The 24,866-nt window shown below is 38.0% G+C and overlaps 1 protein-coding gene across 8 annotated transcripts in view; it reads right to left on the bottom strand.

Moving 5' to 3' along the window:
• COL19A1 (collagen type XIX alpha 1 chain) overlaps positions 1–24,866 on the bottom strand; it is a 205,037-nt gene that overhangs the window by 132,360 nt on the left and 47,811 nt on the right. For 6 of the 8 annotated variants that reach the window (XM_026846123.1, XM_026846122.1, XM_026846121.1 and 3 more), the window contains 2 exons: positions 21,613–21,666; positions 2,381–2,434 (listed from right to left, as the gene is read on the bottom strand). In XM_026846123.1, the coding sequence (XP_026701924.1) occupies positions 2,381–2,434; positions 21,613–21,666 (108 nt within the window). The remainder of the gene's footprint in view (positions 1–2,380; positions 2,435–21,612; positions 21,667–24,866) is intronic. The other 2 variants (XM_026846126.1, XM_026846127.1) reach the window with 1 other exon arrangement.

The raw sequence follows: 24,866 nt of genomic DNA, 5'->3' as shown, positions 1-24,866 counted from the left end.
GTTCCCTGGATCTTTCTTGAAGACAAATGTGATGTTTGCCTGTTTCCAGTCATAGTGAAAGAGGGCAACCTTGCAGTGACATCAGCCAGTTCTGATGGATGCATAACACCCCTGGATGCATATTGTTTGGTATCTTGCAAATGTCCAAGCAGCTTAAGTGCTCCTTAACACTCTTTTCCCCTTCAGTGGGCAAGGGTTCATTCTCACATCCTGCGCTAGGAGGCTTAAGTAACCTGCGAGGCCTAAGGGCAAACTTTATTAGTGAAAACCAAGGCAAAAAAAAAAAGTATCAGGTACTCTCGGCCTTTTCCATGTCCCCCACCCATTAAGCAGTGGGTCAACATTTTCTTCAGCCTTCTTTTTGCTAGAGAAGCACTTAACAGAAGCCCTCCATGCTGCCCTTCAAATCCTTCATTAATTTCAATTTCAGATGAGTTTTTGGTTTTCTAACTCCATCACCACATGCTTTGGCAATGTTTCTATATTCCTACTGGGTAGCTCTCCCCTGCTTCCACCGTTTACTTTCTTTTTGTGTCTGAGCTCAGTCATGAGCTCCTTGTTCAACCATGTTGGCCTTATGCCATACTCACTCAATTCCCTGCACATCAGCATGGACTGTTCTTGGGATTTTAGGAAGCTGTCCTTGAAGATCAACCAGATGGGCTCCTTATGCCTGCAGGACAGACTTGATTGCTTCTTTGCTTCCTCTTTGTCAGACTCAACAAACTTAGCTTCTTGAAATTGTCCTCAAAGGTTTTGTTTTCTAGGCCCCTGAACATACACTATCCCTGCTGGATCCTCTCTGGTTTATCCACATCTCTTGAAGAAGTGAAGGCAGCAGACCTCCCAAACATGACACAGCATACCAGATGTAACACCACTGAGCAAAGGGGTGGAAATATCTTCTCCTGATCTTCCAGCTGCAGTTTTACTAATGTGGTTCACTTTATTCCCAACAGAACACTGTTAGTTCATAATTCAGCCTCATGACTACCTCCAGGTCCTTTTCAGCACTGTTACTGCTCAACCAGTCAGTTCTCTGCCTGTATTTATGTATGGGGTGATGAACTAATTCCTTCTTTTTCAGAAATATAGTTTAAGTGTCCAGATTTTTTGCATGTATTTTAATTTTTAAAAAATATTTCCAATTAGACAAAATAAGAAATACAGTCAACAGAAAGTACAGAGAAAGAAGTTTAGGTAATTTCCACTTGACAGCATTAAAAATATAACAGTATTAGCCATTAGGAAGTTACTTCAAAGAATTCAAATGTTGCAGAAATAAAAATGTGAAAATTGCAAAGTAACACATTTATGACTGACTTAAATTCTACCTTCTGTGGCAGAATTCTCATATTAAGTTAGGCAAAACATTTCACACAAGTTTTTTCATGGACAATCACTGATTACTTGTCTTGATACTCACGGCAGGATTGCTGATCTGATTTTCAAAGTTTTAAATATGCCTACAGTATAAGTCAATGAGATCCTGACTTTGAATATATAAAAAGATAGATTGTGATAAGCATGTTATGGAACTCAATGCTGGCTACCTCATCTGCAGAGAGTAGGTTCCTTCCTTCCATTCGTGCCATATTACACGAAGTATCTGCCCTAAAGATACACAGATCAGCCCTTTGCATCAAGGTCACACTGCAGAACACTTTCTTGAAATTTTAATATGAAGAAATTTTTTTTTTTTTTTTTTTTTTTTAGTCCCTTAATTTGTGGAACTAGCAGAATTATTTCCCCTACGTTTTTCTAAAACGAATTAGCTGGACAAGATGCATGTGCCATTAAGATTTCATTCCAAATACTTACGGTTAAACATAGCTGCAATCAACAGAAAACAAAATCTGATGATGAAAGGAGTCAGGAAGCTTTAACAAATATGACCAACAAGGTCTATAATACAGACGCCTGTTTTTGCAAGTTTTGGCATTCCTACAATATTCCACCTCTGGATAGAAGCAGAAGATTTGAAAGGGAAGAGTGAAAGAAGCAGTGCAGTCCCTCATCTCATTTTGCTGAGATGAAGAGACTCTCAAATTTCAAATTTTTGAATTTGCTATCTTGTGGCTGGAAAGACCTGCACAGTTTTGAGACTGAGGTGACTACTCTTAATGTAAAACAATGCTGATAGGCAGGGTTGTGCCACTGCATCACATGCCCTTTCTCGATCGAAAGAGAAGCTGATAGTAAAGTTCCTCTGTCACATTATAAAACTCGGAAACTAGATATATAATTCAAATACAATTTATGTAGATACTGGACAGCTAGCAAAGAGGATGTTGAGAGTGAAAATGCATAAAATGAGACTAGGTTTTCTTTGTGGGTTTTTTTGGAGTTTTTCTGGGTTTTTTTGGTTTTGTTTTTTTACCTTGGAACCAGTAAGACCAGGTATGCCAGGAGCACCTACTAAGCCAGCTTCCCCCTGAAACAAAATGTACATAGCCATCATTTTACAGACCTAACTCATGACTGAGCTCCATTAAGAGAAAAAGACATCTGGACAGGTATTGCTTCTTGTTACTTTTCTACAGAATAGCTGAACAGATTTCTAGGGTTGTTTATGTCTGTTGACTTGTATTTGGTTAAAACACATTTCACTTTCAAAATATTAGGCAATTAACAATTACAGATTATCTATGCAGCAGATATAGCTGTATTGCTTCAGATAATTGGACAACAAAAATAGTATTTGAGAGTCTGGATCACATGAAAAATCTTTCTTAAGTTTTATTTCAGGCCCCAATTCAGAAAAACTACTTCAGAAGACAGTTGCATACTACCCAAGCACCTAAAATCTCAAGAAGGGTGCTACAGCTTCCACTCTCTCCCTAGTACCTATTAGGTGCTTGAGTCCGCAGGGACCTACGCTTAAACCACTGGGCTCTACAGGGAGTTGTACGTATGAAGCTAACTGCTGTTTTCTAGGCTCTGCTCAAAGGGGAGTTTCAGATCTTTCCCTATCTCTAGGGGGATGTCCAGCCTACTCTGCAGGAGGAAATGCAAATCTTGATCCTGTACAACCAGGCAGACAAAAATCTTTCTCCTACTTTGTAAGTGCATGTCCTGTATATGTTGTTAAATTCTTACCTCTTCTACCCCATTTTTAAAAGAGAAAAGTAAGTCAGCTGTACAGTTGACAGTCACTGACTGCCCCCCAAATTACCCTATCCGTGCACTGTCTATGAATATTAAGAATCTGATTGAGGTTTGTAAATTCCATTCAAGAAACCAGATGCTTAAAAGCTCAGCAACTGAGCACAAGTACAAAAAAGCACCTTGTTAATCAAAAATGTTTTTAAAAGGTAATTATCCAAGCTAAGTAATATGGTAAACTTCATGTTCAATATCTGAATAAGGACTAGTTAAGCAAAAGAAAATAAATAAATCAGTATCTCTGAGTTGAAAGATAAAGACAATTCCACATTTAATATAGGGTTTTCCAAGGAAAAGCTATAGTTTAAAATGTAGTATCAATTGGTTACTTGCAAAACTTAGAATTAAAATACAAAATATTGCAATGGTTCCCTCTTAGCAAAGCATGTTAAACAACTGTAGACCTAGTAAGAACCAGGCTCTGCCACACGAAGTTAAGAACCACCCCCCCTTTACAGATTCATGAAATATGCCACCGTAAAGTACATTAATTTTGGTCTCAATAAATCTAAAGTTATTGATTTAAGTTCTGTTAGAAGAGTTCATCCATGCTCATATGCCTTCAAGTGGGAGTTTAGAAGACATATTAAAGGAATCTAAAATCAAATGCTTTCTCATTGCATTCATGGGTCTTAATTCCTTGACAGAAGTTTGCCCTGGTAACTTGCACACCATCCAATTCAGTTTTCTAGACAAGCCAGGATTCAGCAACAAAAGAAAGTTTTGAAACTTCACTAGTTTGATTCCAAGCCAAGCAGAAGAGAAATGCCTCTCAGACGCAAAAACCAGAACAGAGACAAAGGAAGAACTCCAATCTCTAGTAACAACAGAGCCAATAAAAGAACAATTACTCATCAAAATGATACAATTAATTAAGCACATAAATACAAAGCACTCATGATAAACAACAATTAAAATAAAGCTTAAAATAGTTTGTTAAAATAGCATTTTTCTAACTCCACTCATGGCACAGTTTCCAACATCTTCCTTCCAGCTCCCCTCTGTAAAAATAGATGCTAGCGTGCTGAGGAAAAATTCTAATTAATCAGTACAAGTTACCAGATAATATTTCATCTTCCTGCTATATTAGATCACTGTAAATTAGAAAAAAACCCCACATTTACAGGTTGGCTTTTTTTTTTTGTAGAGCCAAGGCATAGACGTTTTGCCTTGCACTGTTTAATCACTGTTCTACAAATGATTATCCCTTCAACATAACAGTGCAAAAATAAACTTATAAATTTGTACTAATTCTTGTTAAATCTAAACTAATTAATGTTATAGAATCAGAAAATTGCAGAATGGTTTGGGTTGTAAAGGACCTTAAAGATCACCTAGTTCCAACCCCCTGCCATGGGCAGGGACACCTCCCACTAGCCCAGGTTGCTCAAAGCCCCGTCCAGCCTGGCCTTGAACACTGCCAGGGAGGGGGCAGCCACAGCTTCTCTGGGAAACCTGTGCCAGTGCCTCATCACCATCACAGTGAAGAATTTCCTCCTTACATCTAATGTAAATCTACTCTCTTTCAGTTTAAAACTGTTACCCCTTGTCCTGTCACTACACTCCCCGATAAAGTCCCTCCCCATCTTTCCTGTAAACCCCTTTAGGTACTGGAAGGCTACTATAAGGTCTCCCCTGAGCCTTCTCTTCTCCAGGCTGAACAACGCCAACTCTCTCAGTCTGTCCTTGTAGGGGAGGTGCTCCAGCCCTCTGATCATCCTCATGGGCCTCCTCTGGACTCACTCAAGCAGGTCCATGTCCTTCTTATACTGAGGACCTCAGAGATGGACACAGTACTGCAGATTTTTATACCTTGACTTCTACATTTAGATAATTTTCCCCCCAAAGAAGAGATTTAAACATTAAAAAATAGTAACAAAATAAAAGGAGAGGCTATCTTAACTTATAAGTTATTAAGTGGTTTGGTTACTTGCAAAACCATCAATATGGTGCCAAAAAATGGATTAGCTGTCACATTATCTAATCACTAAAAAGAAAAAAAAAAAAAGAATAAAGAGAAACTTGTATATCAATCACTTGGAATGCATTTTGCTATTTAGAACATTTTAGGCATTAACATGATTTATAATAGCAAACATGCAGGAACTTTGTGAGATTCTCTTTAAGGCTGGGAAAGAGAAACAATTACTGTAAAGTACTTTAAGCATTTTGTAGATATGGTTTTGTAAAATGTAAAGAAAACCCAAAACAACAAAGAAGCAGTCATATGTTTCTTCATCCTCAATATGAAATACTAACTTTTTTCCTTTTATTTTTAATTTTACTGGGGCACTGTCAGGAGCTTGATTTACAGAATAGGCTTGGTACTCCAGGGTTACTAGCAAGTAAACTCATCTTAATAGAAGTAGAATCAGCATGGTCAAACACTACTTAATGTTTAGATAATTTATGGATACATGCCTTCCATTAGCCTGAGTATGCCAGACCCTTGGAATAATCTAATAGCCCGGTGTTTTAAAATGAGGACAACTATTTTTAGCATTGCAGAAATGGAGTGGAATGTTCAACAACATACTGTCTGAAGGCTTCAGCAGCATCCTCCCCCGTGGAGCACGTACCAAGCCAGTCCAGAGCCACCAGCGGGGGCAGAGCTTCACATTTAATGAAATAAAAATTACACTCCAATTATATTCCATTACATGACACCTTCCTTATCCTACTGGTGTATTTCCTTGTGGTTTTTTTAAAACAGGCTCCTGTTAATGGTTAGGATCACCTGATAGAACATTAATTACATAAAAATATATTCAGCTGATATTTACTAAGACTTGCCCCATGAATTTCCTGGATTAGTCACATCAGGAAGTTTCTGCTAAACATTATGACATTTTGGTTTCACTGCATCTACTGATCCTTTTGTTTCTACTTTGTTACTGCTGTACTACCACTACTCAGCACATGTTAAGTACACTTGCTGAATACTTGCTCAGTGCTATCCTTGATGCAAACTTGACCCATGTGAGCAAGTATAAAATCCTCTTTTAAAATAATCTGATGAAGAAGGCCTTGTGACAGGTAAACTGTTTGTTTCCTTTGCTCTGTCCTGCTTCCACAACAGCCCCAGCAGAACCACATTTTGGCCACAAGGGTGAGGACTGGTCAGAGAACTCGTATCCTTGTGTCCTAGTGATCACGGCTCCTGTGGCTTTTTTATAGAGCTGTTCAAGTTAAAGGAAAATATGAAGAGCCCTACTGTTCTCATTTGCACCTCATAGTACAATCTGAGTTCAGGAGACAGCAGTTTTTTCTCATTCCCAGCCCTTCCTGATACCCATCTTTGGGACAAGTCTGACTTGCTTATCTGTTTAGGCAACTAGATGTTAATACACTCCAAATTAAATGACAATTGAAAATTTAGGTTTTGGTGATCTGCACGCAAACCAATGAACCACCAGCCAATGGCAGCTTAGAGCTTCAGAGAACATGGCCACAGGGGTCCTTACTCCTGACTACACTCTTTATTTGGCGTTGTTTCTTTTTTTGGTATTAGTATGTCTTAAAAAGCACGCAACTTATACAATTTCTATATTCAAATATGTAAAGCACACATATTTCACAAATAAAACACATTAAGTCAAAATTTATTTATATATTTTGCTCCCTCAAATTATTTTCACACAACATGAGAAGTCAGAGAAGTTGATCTGAAAAACCTGAGATGAAAGGATCACTCAATTTATTTTCATGAAGAAATACAGGCCAGCATATTGCCTTTTTTTTTCCCCCCCCCTTTTGAAAACTGATAATGAGCTGACTGAAGCCTTTATGATAGAAGTCAGGAAGCGTTTTTTATACTGTCAAAAAAAGTATTAGCAGAAGCAGAGCCCCTGCTGTCAGTAAATGTTCTTTCTGCATTTGGTAAATACAAGTGGTATTCACTGCTATCACAGGTCCTTGAAGAAGTGCATTTTTCTTGACCTTCTTCACCAAGTCCAACTGTAAGCCTAACACTGCCAAGTCCACCACTAAACCATGTCCCTAAGCACCACATCTACAGGTCTTTTAAATACCTCCAGGGATGGTGGCTTAATCATTTCCCTGAGCAGCCTATTCCAAAGCTTGACAACCCTTTCGGTGAAGAAATTTTTCCTAATATCCAATTAACACACATACCCCCCCAATGTAACTTGAGGCCATTTTCTCTTGTTCTATCACTTGTTATTTGGGAAGAGACAAGGTCTCCCCTGAGGTCTCCCTGTCCTTTTCTCCAGCCTAAACAACCCCAGTTCCCTCAGCCGCTCCCCATAAGACCTGTGCTCTAGACCCTTCACCAGCTTCGTTGCTCTTCTTTGGACACGCTCTAGTACTTCAAGGTCTTTCTCATAGCAACAGGCCCAAAACCAAATGCAGTAGTTGAGGTGCGGTCTCACCAGTGCTGAGTACATGGGGAAAATCACTTCCCTAGTCCAGCTGGCCACGTTATTTCTGATATAAGCTGCAATGTTACTGGCCTTCTTGGCCACCTGGGCACACTGCTGGCTCATGTTCAGCCGGCTTTCAACCAACACACCCAGGTCTGTTTCTGCCAGGCAGCTTTCCAACCACTCTACCTCAAGCTGAAGGCACATTTCCAGTCAAAACTCTTGAATGCCACTGATTTCAAAAAGAACAGAACTGGACTTCAAGGAACTAATAGAGGAGAAAAATCAAGGCAGAATGTATTACCAGAATATAACCAGGACCTTGGGTAGTTTAGGTTTAGTTCCTCAGTTGTGAGAGGAAACTCATTAGTCTCTGTGGAGCCCTCAGGGGCTGTCATGATGGAGTTTACAAGCAAGGGAAAAGTTCTAGGCATTGTGGAAGAGCAGTCGGACAGCTTCTCATTTTGTCTCACTGTGTCCTAGAGCCTGAAGGGCCTTTACAAATTCTTCCTCTACTTTTCAGACTGAGTCAAATGACTAAACTAACAGCTTTTTTCATGGCCCACTACCCAGTTACATTCCCGAAGAAGGCTAAGAAGCACACTATACTACACAGAAGTGGATAATGTTAATTTTCAAAATTTTTTTATCTTGTTATTTAAAAATGCAGTGCAGACATGAATTGAACATGGGCTTGAAAACAATCCAGTTTAGTTGACCATACATGGAGCTTAAAGAAAATGCAAACGAAAGCCATGAGAACACTTCCTGTGAAGTACCAAGAATAGGCAAAGAGGCTTCTGGCTGCAACAGGTTCTCAAAGATTCATAATATTTTATGGATGAACAGTTTAGAAAATTAAGTCTAGCCAGTTGGATATTTCTATCATCTGAAGCAACACCGCAGAAAAAATTTTGCGGTGATCTTATAGTCATGGACAACTGATAGATTTTTGTAACTATGTTACAACAGAAAAATTGCCTGACTTACACATCATCTATTGATTTATTGTTAACCCAGCCATAACGTGGCATTAAAGCAAATTAAATCCTATTAAAGTTTCAACAGAACTGGAAATTAATCTAATTGTCCTTGCTAAAATTGTATTTGGAATGCAATAATGTTAAACATCAGTTAGAAAGCACTATCCAATATTAATGAATTGCCAAAGCCTTTTCAAATATGACTATTAAATTCACCATAAAAATTGGAGCCCCAAGTTTATACTAGGAAGTAAACAGCATTGGCCAACTTCTTAGATGTCAGAGGCTGTTTACTGCAGGAATTATTATTACTATCATCATCATCACTATCATCCATTTCCATAACCTGAAGATTCAGGAGGCAGATTCTCAACTGGTACAAATGTCAGTTTACGCTAACAAAGATCTGTCCCACAGACCATTAGACATTATTAAGTCTAATGTCTAACCACACAGATATGAAATACAAAAAAGCAGTAGCAAAACTAAGGATTTAAGGTGAATCAAAAAATTAATAGACCACATATATACTGGAATTTCTAATCTAGGAACTAACTCAGATGAGTGCTTTTTCTGAAATACCATGTTATTGGTGTGCTTTTATAACTGCAAACCTTCCATCAACTACTGATAAACCAAGCGTTTCAAGGTACAGTTTCCATGTCTGCATTTACAGTTTAAAGACTTACCAATAAATAAACCTCCTCACTTCTAAAACAATGCCTTTTGACATCTGATGTATTTTGGGGATGGGCTAGTATTTGGATGAAGAGGCTATACCAATGACCTACCTAGGACTCCAGCAGACAGTTCCCCACCTGTGAATCTCAGATCATCTGATCTACTGTCAGCACAGGAGCACTAGGAACTGCTCACTAAAGGAAAACCTCCAGGTGTACCCCATTACTATCAATTCTGAGCAGTTTTGTGTTTAACAGTGATGTCTTGGCCTAGTAGGGTTGTAAGTCTTACTTTCAAGCCATTTTCTTAACCTTTTTGAGGCTTATTAGCCTACTCCATATTCTGCATCTAGGATGCCTGACAGGAAGAAGCTAGTCCACTTATCTGAGAGACACAGGCTCTCCGCATGCGTTTTTAATCATCCTCTCACTAAAACCCAATGTTTATTTAGAAAATCAACACTAGTCTGACAGCCATTTTTCTGGCTGCATTCCTTTCTCATTCTTCTGAGGTTCAACAGAAGTACTGCCAGTACACCACATTCTACAGGGTGGTATTTCTTCTGGCTATTTCACAACACTGGCTTTATAACGCTGTCACTGCAAAGAGCCACACATTTTTGTTAACAGTTCCTTAAGTCTCACCTTATTCCACATCATGGATTTGATATGAGAAAAGAAAAATGCTCAGACTAAAGTATGAAGAAATGGGGCAGGGGGGTGGGGAAGACAAACTGGCCATAGTCACTGTTACACATCCTATTGGCTAAGATTCTGATCATTAATCAAATATGATTTGTAAGAGCATCCTGATACTCTACTATTTCCACTTCTGATTTTGCCTGTAGAGTTGCCATCACGGCACTGACTAACAAATGTCACAAAGATCATAATTTCTTCCACTCATAGTTATTAAAACAAAACAAACCCCCCAAACGGTAATTAAATAAACAGACCATCATCGAGACAATCTCCCTCCAATTATTCAGCATGCTCTTATGTAGAGTACAACAAAATCAGCAAGGAATAAAACTGTACACTACATATTCTCATCTGTTAAGTGGTTTCCCACCTTCACTCCTCCCTTGCAGCACTGGGTGCTTCTCTAGCCATACTATATGCTCCTCTGAGCAGGGAGTTTCTTTTACTCCAGGCTTGTGTTACACAATAGAAGAACTCACACTATGGGAAGACACATGGACACAGAGCATAACAGCTATATGCCAGAAGTCTGGCATTCTCCTTCCATGCATACTCTTTATGGGAATTTTCAGACTAAGAAGTGGACAACTAAACAAACAGCTCTTGAGATCTTACTGTCAATAGCTATAAATAAAATGTTGTGCATTTTCCACATGTAAAGGTAACAGGTTACAACTATTAACTATGGATTAACTTATCCTATTTAGTGTCTTTCTTATTACCAACTGAAATAATGTTATCTTCATTTGTAAGGGAAAATCAGAACTGCCATCCACAACAAAAAGGAAGAATAGTGAAAGGGGTGTTAATTCTGATGAAAAAGCATTAGCTGACTAACTTCTCAGTATCTTAAAAAAAAAAAAAAAAGAAAGAAATCTGGCTTGTGTGAGGTACTTGTTAAATACAAATCAAACACCTGTCAACCAGCTGGGCTGCGTGTGTCACTGCTGAGCCATCTGCAGAAACACACCCCATGCCAGTTGCTTTACTTAGCGTGGCCTGGGAACAAGAATCCATTAGACAGAAAGTCAACAGTGGAATTAGCAGCACTTTTTCTTTTAGTGCCCTTCCACTTACTTGTTTGACTTCTTGTGTTTCTATTTTTGGGAGCCTCATGCCAGAGCAACAGTGCTGACTGCTGATTAGACAAGACTTGGCCCAGCCTCAGCGTGTCACAATGATTTAATCAATTCAGACTTGAAGCATGCAGTATGAATCTTAGGTGTTGATAAATACTGGCTAGCAGTGGGAATTAAAAAAACCCCACAAAACAACCCAACAAACAACATTCTGTTTTGCAATACCTATGAATGGTTTTACTATACAAACAAAAAAGAAGGGTTTTTGTCTAACAATTTGGTATCTATGAATTTAAAAAAGGCAATTCATATGAAATTTGGAATACAAACCTACATTATAATTTTTAAGCTTTTCTTGGGAAGAAGTATATTCACTGACATTAAAAATGCACATCTGAACTGGTTTTATTTAAATAGTTATAATACTGTTATAATACAGCTCATCCACCAAAACAAGGACAAATGAGAGTTAATAGTTAATAGGTCACAAGTCACAGCAGCCAACATTATTATCTATAACCTCTGTACAATTTGTACTATGTATAAATTTTCTACTGCATGAAGCTAACATTAAAAAAAAAAAAAAAACAAAACACAACCAAAACACCTCATGCACTTCATGTAATAGAAGTTATTAGCCAGGGAGAAAATACTGTTATAGATAATTTATGTACAGTAACAAAACAGTATAACTATCCTAATATAGATCAATGATTCATCAGATCCAAAACCTAGTATTTGGTGAAGTCCAGTATCTAACTCCTCAAAAGAATACAAAAAAACCCTAAGCAAAACATGTCAGACAAGCTGTACTATGCCGCAGTACAGTGAGAAATTTCCTTTCTCTCCAATTAGTCCATCACCTGCAACACACTGCTGCCAACTTTTACAACACTGTCTTGCAATAACAGGTATTTTTCCTAAAGCACTACTTTCTGATGAGATGTGAAAAGCTCAGAATATTAGTTTCAAAACCTGGTTTTGCCTGTAGAGTTGCCAGTTGCCAAAATCGGTCTTTGTAGCCCTCACAACTGAAGGAAGGGGAAAAAAAATATAAATCTATGTGCCACAGAAATGGCACAGAAAGAACTCAATAAATATAATTTACGAACAATTGAAGAAGAATCCTCAAGGCTCCTCCCGCCCTCTCAAAGTCTGTGAGGTCCTGACTGAGGCTTTTCAAACATAGTTAAGAATCCGAGAACCAGGCAGGCTCACAGCTAGAGTATTCATGAATCCCTGATTAAGGAACAAAGAGCTGCATTTAATGACTACATTATTTAGCAACTGCATTATTTTTTACTTCCATGTTACATAACAAGCTAACAAAAGCCTGCCCTGCATGGCAGCGTGCCACCGTCAGTTTTGCTCCCAGCAGCCCAGACCCCTATTAAATGGACGGTGACCCTGGTTTCTTTGGCCACACCTCACATCACAATAGCGGCCACTGCACACGGGCCCCGTGACAAGCCACATTCTGCCGGTTATTAGTTTCACTGCAAATACCAGAGGGTATACCCTTCCACCTCCACTCTTATCTCAACAGTGTCACTTGCCTGAAGAAGCCCATGGCTTTGATGCTGAGCAATACAAGCATTAGCGTCTGGCTCCCAAAACACTTTTGTTCTACTGGGACGGACTAATCTGATTTTGAGGGAAACCACAAGGGGACATACGACAATGCCACGACTTTCCTCAAATGGGTTAGATGACAGACTGAAGTATAATTTCTTTTCTTCCTCAAAAAGAAACAATCCTTTAATTAAAAATGAAGTTTCTTCTCACCAACGGTACACGACTTCCAGCAGTCACTAGCACCACTCCCTCCAGGATGGAAATAACACTCAAGCTGTGTCACTGCACGCAAGGTAATTTGATTCCACAGAGCTTTCTATTGAGAACCAAACTGACTGCTGCCGTTTAGCTTTAGGAACTGAAAAACCAGGGAGCTCAACAGTTCCTGGAGTTGTGAACTGCAAAAATCACCTAATAAGGCAAAAATAAGTCAGCACAGCAGACAGCTCTCTGGAATCAAATTTATGATCAAAGGCTATTCAAAACACTTCCTTGTAATGCTAAGGAGAGAGCAAGAGCAAGCAAGCAAGAACTATACATGCTGAAGCAATGAAACAAATTTTGGAAAATGTAATGGTCTAAAGTGTATTTGCCCAGTAAGATTTTTAGAAAGCATATTTATGCATTGGAAAGCTATTGAGAGCTATTGTTTTCATATTCAGCATCTCTTAAAATCAGATGTGTGTTAATTATACACAAAGATATTACTGAAAACAAAAAAAGTAAACTCATACCAAATTTGCTGCTGTAATAGATGGTGTCCAATGTCTCATTTCCAGTGGCCAGCAATTCTCAAACTCAAGGCTTTAAATTTTGTGGAAAAGAAGTTTCCAATTGGAAAACCACTGTCTTTCTTTTTTGAGGCTAACTTATTTGCTTGTTTACCCATAAACCCCCTAGTTTTTAAAAATTTGCACCATATTTCCTATTAAAATGTTGTTTTGGCTTTGCATTCTTACATCTTTCTGATGTCAAATACTTCTTGTATTAATAATTACAGTCTTTTTATCTCTGTTGGAGACTCTAGAGTAAAGCAGTACAAGGATATTTCAAAAGCTGCATAACTTGCAAAACTTACGTCCATACCTGATCTAAAAATATTGAAGTATAACTGATTTACAATGACAGGAGCTCAGAAATTGGACGGCACTCAATGAAAGACGAGGGAAGCTGAGTAACATGGCTTTAAGCAGTACCTATCCAGTGCTCCACATACATTTTTGGAAGCTTTCTCAGAGATGCTGATGAGCTACTTCGGAAATATCCTGACCCCTGTCAAGGATCTGTACAGCACATGAAATGTGGAAAGCACTGTGTCCAGAGATCTTTCGAGACAGCTGCAAGAAAAAGACTGCATTACTGTAAGCTCAACACTAATGTCTCCTCAGATTTGTGTATTTGCATGAATGATTGATGCTCCAGGAGCATATGTTGAACGGGCATAATAGGCCATATATCCATGGCTCTTCTGCGAAGTCAAATATGCCTTGGAAAATTCTAGATGGAGTTGCCATGGTCTAGCTGGAGCAATGGGGAAAGCAGGTCAGTGGTCACAAGGATCTTCACAATGACACAATTTGATTTGGATGCACATTTAACAAGTTTCCGGTTGTGGATTTTATGACATAGCTGGCTCTGAAGATCTGACCCTGGAGTAACTCAGTATAGAGATGGGTATTAAAAGCATTGCTGAAAGTAATTTGAAGTCACAAGGTATACTAGCATGTCCTTTATTTTTTATTTTTTTTTTTCCAAAATGAGTGTATATATATTTAAATCATGTTGGAAAACAAAGCACTGGACCGGACATTTCTAAGCCATCTTTTACACTGAGCTTCTGAATTCAATTTATTCTTAAAAAAACCCTAAACAACTTAGAGTGCAGCAGTTTACAAACTCATTTTCTCAGGTACCACTAAGGGAAGGGGGAGCTTTTCCCATCAGGCAACACAAAGTAGGCTGTTCAGGAAGTGTTAACATGCCATTTTGATGGAGCACCCGCACCACAAATGGTATCTGTATCATGTTTTGGGACAACTTTTAATAATCATTTCCTTACCTGTACTAAATATAAAGAGAACCTTATTACAAAAGGGTAGGGCATATTTATCAAGAATAAAATCATGTGTGTTAGGTTTCAGAGTCAGTTAAAACTGAAGACAGCACACTGATAATGGACTTGAGGAAACTGAAGTTACAGATAATCATCTCATATAGTTAAATGAAAAAAAAAACCCCAACAATAACAGCATTATATATTCCAGTCCTGTTATCTTCTAGCTCAAAAAATATGTGAGTTCACGTACACTTTGTTGGGCCATCAACACAAACATATGTAAGTGAACAAAAGAAGGAATGATCCTTTTACAGGTACCTACTGCACAGTGTCAAGTAAACCCAATCTCATTTTCATGACTCTTGAAGTACAACTGGTAGATCTCGTAAAATGTCTTGAAATGTTCTCAATTTTTTTCTCTAGTCTAACTTTGAATATAAATCTAAGTTGATAAACATTGTTTCTATTCACATAAGCATTTCTTTCTCCTTTCAGTCTAAATTGTTTATTTTATTAATACACTGTGGGAGCACCCATACAGTGCAGTAGCAAATGCACAGCATATTAGATACTTCACTGCTTCTGCAAAACCAGCTATTTTAAAAAGCTTACTCAATATATTTAATATTTTAGGATGTCTGTTCATAATCTAAATTGCAAAAAAAATTAGTGAGAAAAACTAAACAGTAAATCTAAGCCATTTGAAAGTCAAATATTGAAAGTGAATGGTGTCACAACTATTCCACAAAATGTAGTTTTAGAAACAGATGCATTATCTCCATCACTATGAATTGTATATCATGAACCTTAAGAAGACAATTACTCTGGAGGTTTGGATAAAGGGGAACAGACAAAGCCAGTTCAGTTTGGTAAGTATTCTGAATTTTCTGTATTACTTTTCTGGTTACATCAGTTTTATTTTTCAGAATGCAGTTGCCAAGAAAGGAGAAGAACTCGTTTCACAATAGAAAAAAATAGACAAATATGGAAGGGCCAAGAAAGAACCAATTTCCTTCAGCAACTTGAGTCCTTTGAGTCTTGCTGCTATCAGGACTTTCTCAGAAGCTTAAGAGCTTTTGGGCTAGCAGGACCCATGACACACATAAACTGTAGCTCCCCAAGAGGCTTAGTACTTTGCATCAAAGTACATGCCATGGTGGCAATCTATCTCTCAGAACCACAAACTCTCCCACTCAACTTTTCAAGTACATAGAGATCATCCACCCTCTAAAATATGATACACCAAAACAACTGAGAGGTTCATCTTGACTGCCAAGGCATTAGAGACCAGCACAAAAAAACTCCAACCCAAACAGGACTATAACACCTAGCATCCAGGACAAACAAATTTTTTATTTGGAGCTTCAGTGTCATGGCATTATAGACTCAGAAGCAAATAGAAACAAAGGACTGAGTTACTCATCTGAGTGACACAAGAAGTGCAGGAAACACAAATTTCAACTATACAGAGGCATATCAAACCCAGCTTGTTTGAGTTTACAAAAAGCTCAGGAAAAGAAAGGGACAGAATGAACTCACTGTAAATGAGAACAAAAAGATCTGTAGGCTTCCCCCTCCCCCCCATTTCCTCAGAAAAGATCTAATACATTTTTTAGGGCTGGAATACTTGATCTTCTAGTCATGGCTCAAAGTGTACACCTCCTTAAGTTGTCAGACTGTTAGAAGGCCTAGAAGTATACTACAAAAGGAGGATCCAACACACCATAAGATTTGCTCAAAGTCTAATTGTTTCCTGGAAGAGTTGAGAGACTAACCCTGTTCTCTCCTGATACAAAATGCATAGCAGTGAATCCTTATCTCTATCAATCCCTCAGTAGGTGCTATGAAAAGGACCTGCACACATGCAAGCTATGGAAGTGATAAGACACTATGACTTCAGTAAAGGAGAATCCTGTGGGTCTCACCAACAGAAGAGTCCTCTCACCATTTCAGTACGACAAGTACACTAGGAAAATAATAGAACTTTTTAAATAGAAATGCTTTCCAGCAGTGTATCGACCTTGTTCAGATTACACAAGTGGTGTGACCCTGCACGCAGCAATGGCATGTGAAGACCATTCTTAACAGCAGAGCAGAGTAACCAGTTCTTATTGTCATAATGAGGTTAGTGTAACTAGATCAGGGCTGCTTAACTTGTGGAGTTTGATCTGCAGCAGATAGGCAACTGTCATCCTACACCTTAGAGCACTCCCATCACCTCAAAGCTCCCCTTCAGGGACAGATTTAATTTCTCAGGCCACACAGCCAGCACTCTGGCTGCAATCCAGTTACACTAAATGGCTTGAGAAGTGTATCCTGGGACAATTTCACTTGCTAATTACCAAAAAGTAGTCTAACACAAGTGCTTCCCTCGACACATTTCTTCTGTCCTCAGACTTTGCTGAACACCTACAGAAGGCAAAAGCATAAGTTCTCACACACATAGCAATTCTGTTTTACCACAACATTCCAGTTCTTCTCCTATCATGATTTGACAGATACCTTGAAGAACTCTCACCAAAAGGCTGAGCTACAAATCAGTCCTGATTGCAGGAAGGGGATCATGACAATGTATTCCTTATCTTCTGGTAGTCTACAAATGACGCAAGTTTCCTTCCAAGGGAGGAGTACTACCCTCTTATTTTTGAGAACTATAAAGTAACACCACAAAACTTTATCCTCTGATAATCTCAAGAATTTCTTCTGTTGCCCTAAGTAGGATCCACTATTTAAAAAGTATTTCTTCAGATGGTTCCCTGAAAAAGGATAGGGATGAAGGAACTAGGTAGTTTGATGTCAAATAGAGAGTCATGTATGTGATGGTGTCCACAATCTACTGTGTTGTGACTTTTGGGACCTGAGGTGGGGGTCCAGAGAGACTGCATTTGATTCTTGACTCTCTAGATTAGTCATCAGCACTGTCACACTGACTGCTTTTACACTGAAGGCAGAGGAGACAACTGGCACATTGTGGTGTATTGCCAATTAGCGGAAACCTCATTTTTTCTTTTTGCAGCTTACCAGAACTGCAGTAGAAAAATCAGCAAAACTACAGAACTATGGCCTGAACACTCATCTATTTTCTTTTGGGTGTTAAGGCTATTCTTATGTCACCCTACAGTCATCAAAATTTAATTAACCCACAGCAGATCAAACTTCTCAAATGGCAGAACCTCTTAGAAGTCTACACCACTTAGATGTGCACCTATTAGCCATTACAACTGTTGCAAAACCACTGCAGCATTTAGTGAATGGGAAATGATGCTGTCGGTGATAATATATCTTATGAATGACAGAAGGCCAACTGAAGAAAGACTGAAGATATGTACACAATCTATTTTCAAACTTTACATCCCTGAAAGTCAAGGACACATATGAAGCCTTACAGACTTCTCATCACTTACACAGATTTCAAAATTAAGTATACGACCATGGAGCATTTTCCTGGGGGATTCTCTCAAGAACTAAAGTGTATTGGATAGGATTATTCTAACTATAGTTTTTCACTACAATGTCAGGTACGTTTGAGCTAACCAACTGTAGAGAAACAGGCCTTCTAATAGCCAAGTTTATCCTCTTCTAAGGTAAATTTCTAAAATAGGTCAGATTGATATTGTTGCTTACTCATAGCAATATGAGTAAGATATGCCATGTATCTGTTCCACAAAGCTTTCCCCAGGGAAATAAGTATGAACAATGGAGACTGCAGGGGATAGTTCTTGGGTGTATCAGAAAGAGCCCCCCTCTGCTCTCTGAAGCCTCAAACACCATTTACATAAGAAATAACTGTATAATTTCTTTTTTCTTTTTCTTGATTGTAACCAGTGACTTAGGGAGCACATCTGCACAAAGCTTGGAAAAATACAATGCAGAAAAACATAAAAATAGCCATACCAGTCAACCAAATATACCATCTTCAACAAAAGATAATGCATATTGAAAGGTTTAAAAAGTTAAACAAAAAGCAATAGCTCCTGAGAATGCTCTCCCAGCATTGCACAGTCTGCACCTCAACTTCCTGAAATGTAGGAGACATCTTTGTATATAACAGAGTTTGGAGTATTTTTATTCCTTCACTTCATTCGGTTGCCTTTGAATCTATGAACATTTTTAGTATTCAGAACATCCCAGAAAAAGAAGCACAAAAATAACAAGACACGCACAAATTTACATAGCTCTTGATGCACCAACTGAGAGACAGATTAGGTTAACACCATTCACAACATGAGGAAAATTAAGTGATTCTAGGTCCAGAAAGGAGCTAATAATTCCATATAACACTGTACCATCTGCACAGACATGACAAATCTGACTAGCATAAACTGGGTGGCTGGATCTCAGTTTCTTCTAGTTGTGCATGTACAAGATATTTTGTTTGCCCATTTTATTTTTTTTTTTTAAACAGCTTTTGGTTTTGCCAGTTTCAGATTCCACGGTAGTTCATTTTTAATTTGCAACAACAGTATGGCTTTTATGTAGTCTGAATTAAAGGAGTTATAATGTTCAGGAAAAGTACAGTGTCTTGTTATTAAATATGATCTGACTGTTGAGCCTTACATAAACTAGCAAGAGCTTTGGGATTTGGCCTGACAGTGAATCTGCAAGGCACTAAGCAAAAAAAACCCAAACAGTATTAACCATGGAAACTGTAATAACAACTTGTCCTGGAAAGCAGTGTAGCCTGATAATTTTAAAGAAAGATAACATCAGAGAAGGAGCTACGGAAAGAGCCAAGGGAAAACACAGTTTCATTCTAAATCAATCTCATTCAATCTACGATGTTTTATAATAACTCCTTCCATTAATTCACATCTGGGTGCACAGTAAAAACTGTCTAGCTGGATCAAATCAAAGGTTTCTCAAGTTAAGTATATGGCTACAATTGTGGCAACAACAGATGTCTACAGAAAAGTACCACAGGGCAACCATAAAGACTTCTCCAGTGAGTTTTCCAGGCTTCAGCATCTTGGAGCTCAAGAACTTTCAGACAACCATCAGTGACTGTCTGATATACTCCATGGATTTTTATTCCACTTTCTAATAACTTCAGATTGTTTAAATCATGAGGCAGAGTGTTCGAACTGTAATCATGTAATAGAAAAAACGAGCCCTTTCTATCCTTTTGGAACTTGCTAGCAGAAAGGTTTGACATTCGAGTTCGCACACTGAAAAGGCAAGTAACATAAACAAATCCCTATTAATCTTTTCTGTTCCATTCATGACTGCATAAAGCACAGAATAGGGCATATTTAATCTCAGTTGTGCCTTTTTCAAATTGAAGTCCACATTGTCACAACTTAATTGGAAGATGCCCAATGCTCTTGATCACTCTCAACACCTCCTCTGAACCTTTTCCAGTAATATTAGATACACTTCAAGATGTGGGAACCAGAACTGTATACATCATTCAAGATGCAGCAAAATACGGTTTCATTAATAATAATGACACTAAAATGCTTGTGCTTTGTTCACTATTCTCTTCCTAATAATTCCTAAATTCCATTTCTTTAACTGGTACTTACCAGTGAGTGTATGTTTTCATCGATCTACAATTCCAAGATCACTTTCCTGAACAGTAACAGTTAGTCTGGAGTCCAACATGAAAAATGTAACATTTGCTTTGTTTTCCCTGTTCCTCTGCATTGCTTTACTGTTACTTTCTCTGACTTTTACATACCACTTTATGGTTCAGTCCCTCAATATTGCAAAGTCCTTTGAATATCTTTGCAGCCTCCTCTCAGTTTTTCTACTACATATAACTTAGCATCAGCAGCAAATAGCATTATTTTAACTCACCTCTTTGGTAATATTATATATTTACCTCCCATTTAAAAAAAAAAACAAAAACAAAAACCAAAACAAAACAAAAAAAAACCACCAACAACAAAAAAAACAAACCACAATTTGAGACAGAAATGGTAAGTAAAAAGACAGTTTCATAATTCCATATCTTGTTACAGATTTTAAATCTGTCAGTTGAAGTGAAACTCTGCTTCTTTCAGTACTTTGAAATCTGGATAATTAAAAAATAAACTAAACCTTCTAACATTACTAAAAAATGTTGCATACATATGAAAACAGCATGTCAACCAATAAAGTGCAATATTGAAATTCTAAGCCTCTCACTGAAACAGCTGCCTTTAAAAGGCGTACTTTTTATGGCACTAAAAGAACAGACACTTGAAGTACATGATGAAAAGGAACCTAAATTGACAGAATTGAGGGCTGAGAATTTAAATAATGATGCTAAAGATACCACTGGGGGGAAGAAAAAAAAAAATATCAGTGAAGTTCACTAACACATGTATCTGGAGAGTTTAATTTGTTTATGTATTAACTGGCTTCCATGTATATGCAGAAAATCTACTATTATTTCAACTGTTACTATGGAACAGAAAAAAAAATAAAAATCAGGAAAGGCCAAAGGAGTAGGAACTCCAGTAACACAGTTTCCTCAGTGTTATGAGGGCTATCTTCTATACTGAAGATGCTGGATATTAGACTAGTAGACTTCCTCTGAAAGCAATAAACATGTACAGCTGCCTTAATTTGCACACTGACATCCTGAAACGAAGTGAAAATTACCATTTTGAATACACAGGTAGGCTGACACGGTTTCTTAGCTGTGGCTATTTCCAAGTCATTACTTAGAGGTCAGTGGTGGGTATCTCAAAGCTCTACCAAGTGGCTCATCAAAAGCATAAGAGCTCTTTTCCAGGCTTGCAGACCACAAAGTGCACAGTTAAACAAGTGGCTTCCTTTGGTTCTGCATAGCCACCCCTTCTAGGGAAAAAAAAACTTAACCAAACAAGCACATCTGCAGAGAATACTGGCATGTGCAGGTAAGATGCATGGCAGTCCAGGTAAGAGAAATTCATTTTTTAACAGAAGTGTTCTATCATCCCATTTCTGTATATAATTACAGATAAGCCACTGACATAATGATAACTTCCTGTGAGTCAGATTACATATCAATATACAAGAACATACCTTTTCGCCAGGAAGACCAGCAACACCATCCTCTCCTTTTGCACCCATTTCACCCTAAAAAACAAATTACTCACTTAGAAGTTTTAAAGACTTCTGACGTTAACAACACTCAGGTCATATCTGATTCAACAGAAAAGCATCTTCTACCCTGTTTTTGCCTTGCTTCGTAATGTAACCACTGTAGAGGAGGATGCCTTACATGTAACACTAATATCAGACAAAATAAATACATTTTAAACCACCTATAAAGTCAGTTAAGACCCTCATCTGAAAAATACTCGTACATGCACATTTCCATAAAAAGCAGGTCTGTTGATTTCAATGGAATTCACTGTGACAGTAAAGCCAAGTGGGTCCATTTTCACTGGGTTGTATGTGTTCCACACTGAGAAAGCTCAACATGTAATACAAGTTTGTTTTGTCTGAAAGTCATGTGCCCACAGTATTTTTAAAGGACACTATCTAAATTCAGTTCCTCCCTCCCTCTTTTACCCCCTCAGAGAAACCAAACCCCAAACCATAAACAATCTATAAGAAAATTTTAGTTTTAAGAGACAAATGACTGATTGATCAGGTGAGGTATGGAAGATCCCAGCAGCTGTAAACTGGACCATGATTCTTAAAAATGACTGAAGAAAACATCAAACAGATTTTGCTTAATAATGTCAAGTATAAGGGTTACAAAGTTTAAAATAAAAATTGGGTGGATGTTAAAAGGATATAACAAAAGTGCTGAAACCATATTATAATCTTCATTTAAAACCAAAACATTAGGTTTGTCTACTTGTACCTAGAAGAGAATGTTCTCTAGCAAACAGAAAATGCCACAGTCTTTATTTGGAGTAATCCAATGCTTCATAAGGAAAATATCACTGGTTTAAAAAGAAATAACTATCAAATTGTTCTTTTAGAGAAAGGGTTGCACGAAGAAGCAGAAGAGCCATATTTACACAAGTAATAGGTTCCTAAAATAGGTTGTAAGCCTAGGTTTGGAGCCCAAATATATAAAACTGCAAACCAAAAGCCCCTGCTGAGGAATCAGTGCCCAAAACCTCTAAACTCACAAAGTCCATAACTTTTTAAATAGCAGGATCCTGGAAACTCATAATTCTGATATTCAGCATAAGCAGAAACTTCTCGGTATTAGACAAATTTCATCTGTTTATTCAATAAACCCACTCTGAAGTAACAAGTATTAGTTTCTTACAATCTTCCCAAGTAGGAGACACACACAGTGCTGCAGTGATTTCTTCTTCTTCTGTTACATATAGGACAGGAGGCGCTTAACAGTGTATCAGAAAGGTTTTGTCTAGGCCCCAGAACATACATGTTCTGTGCCATCTGCAGCCTGTGAGTGCACCCAGCCTAAAGCCCCGCCTGCCCGCACTGCTGATGCCTGCAAGCGAACTGGTGGTCACGGCATCTAAAGTTTCTCCAAAGTTCACAAGAGGAACATTAGTAACTGCACAAGTGAAATGCATTCCAACAGCCTGGGGTCTTTCCTGAGAGCAGAGACCAGGTTCATATCTGGGTAACTGTTCCTGCATTTTACCGTGAGACCATCCCCACGTGAAGTGCATAACCATTTCTTAAATCACAATTTAAGTATCTCCATCAGGTTTAAAGTGATCTTAATATAGTTATGGTACAATAATATCAGCTAGGTATCCCAGAACTCAGTATCAGAACACAAACACTGCTGTAAAGCTTTTTTAAAAAAATAAAACCATAAAAAACAAACCAAAAAATCCCCCCCATAAAACCCCACCAGGAAAAAAAAAAAAAAAAATCTAAAAGAGCTTCATAGACAGAATACTGTAGTATCCCTATCTTTTCAGTATAAATGTAATACCTCTGTTCTGAAATGAAGGTATTAACCTTTCTGAAGTAAGGAAAAGAGCAGTAAGATTGGAAAGTAGTAGTACATAACAAGGGTATTTGCTATACCCCAGAACAGCCATTATAAGACTTTTAATCCCTGGTAAAGGAAGGATTTAAAATATGTGTTTTTCCTCAGCACTCCCTCTAGGCTGGCACATAGCAGCTACTGACTCAGCACACTGCACTCTGGGATGCTTAAATCTCCTTATGCTCTACCTTGGGAGTCTATGGATTGGATCCAGGGCCCTAGATGGCAATCTCAGTTAAGTTCTCAGAATTCAGTATTTTTGTCTCTAAGACAAAAAAGAAGGTAAAAAACCCCCACACCACCACACCCCCCCTCCCCCCACAAAAAAAACCCCAAAGTTTCCTCATTACCTTTTTCTAAAAGCAGAATGATGTGTCCTAATGGCCATTACCATAATTTTGAACTAAACTGTCATACCCTAATACTACTGTTGTTACTTCTTGCCTACCATAAAACTTACCTACCTTCCTTGCCCTCCATTTTAATTTCTTAATGGCTATTCACAGAAACCATCATAAAAATAACTGCATGTGCACAGCCTGGCTCAAAACTCCTTTGTTTATAACATATGAGCTAAGCAAATCAATCAAAATGAGTGACTGTCCGGTGCAGAGTACTATTCCAGCCATAAGTTTAAACCACTGCTTAGAAACTACAATGTTCTGGAGGAGCGTATGAGCTATCTCCTATGTCCTTTTTATTCACATATTGGAATGGTCCTTAGTTAACTCTTGTCTCAAAGGTAGACCAAAATCCTGTGTGTGTGAATAGCATGAACCTACTGGAACTATGAGGGATAAAGAAGCAGGACTGACCCCTGGTTACCTTATCTAATCACCCACAGAGTGACTCTCTTATCTATGCACGCGCTGTTCCCTTATGCCGCTTGACGGTATTTTAATAGACCAGAACCACTTTGTTACATTCAGCAGTGTATTTTTATAATACTGCATAGTCTAAAATTACACAGCCTGCCACAGGCTAGGAAGCCTTTAGCGTGTATGACTTACTAGCCAATTAACCAAGGTATGTTTATACTTCTGTTCCACTAAGTGCAGACAGACTCCCCACCTTGAAGACAATTATTTTCCACTGCAAATTAGATCATAAAGTTCTGCTTCTATCTTGTAACTGTGATTTTCATGACCACAGTCTGAAAGATTCCAGTTTTTCATTATTTTATTCAATGAGTTTAAAAATCAGATACTATAGTTTGTACAACCTATAACAGCATTCACACAGGCAGCATGACAGAATAATAATAATAATAATAATAAAAAAATCGAGCAAATGCATTTTTAAGGGGTTTTTTTGCCTTTTTCTTTTTTTTTTTTTTTTTTTTAAA

The sequence above is a fragment of the Athene cunicularia genome, assembly GCF_003259725.1.
Source record: "Athene cunicularia isolate RWA chromosome 3 unlocalized genomic scaffold, athCun1 chr3_part1, whole genome shotgun sequence".
Lineage (NCBI taxonomy): Eukaryota > Metazoa > Chordata > Aves > Strigiformes > Strigidae > Athene > Athene cunicularia.
Note: the sequence above shows the minus strand (reverse complement) of the source record. Positions and strands in the feature narration are given on the sequence as shown.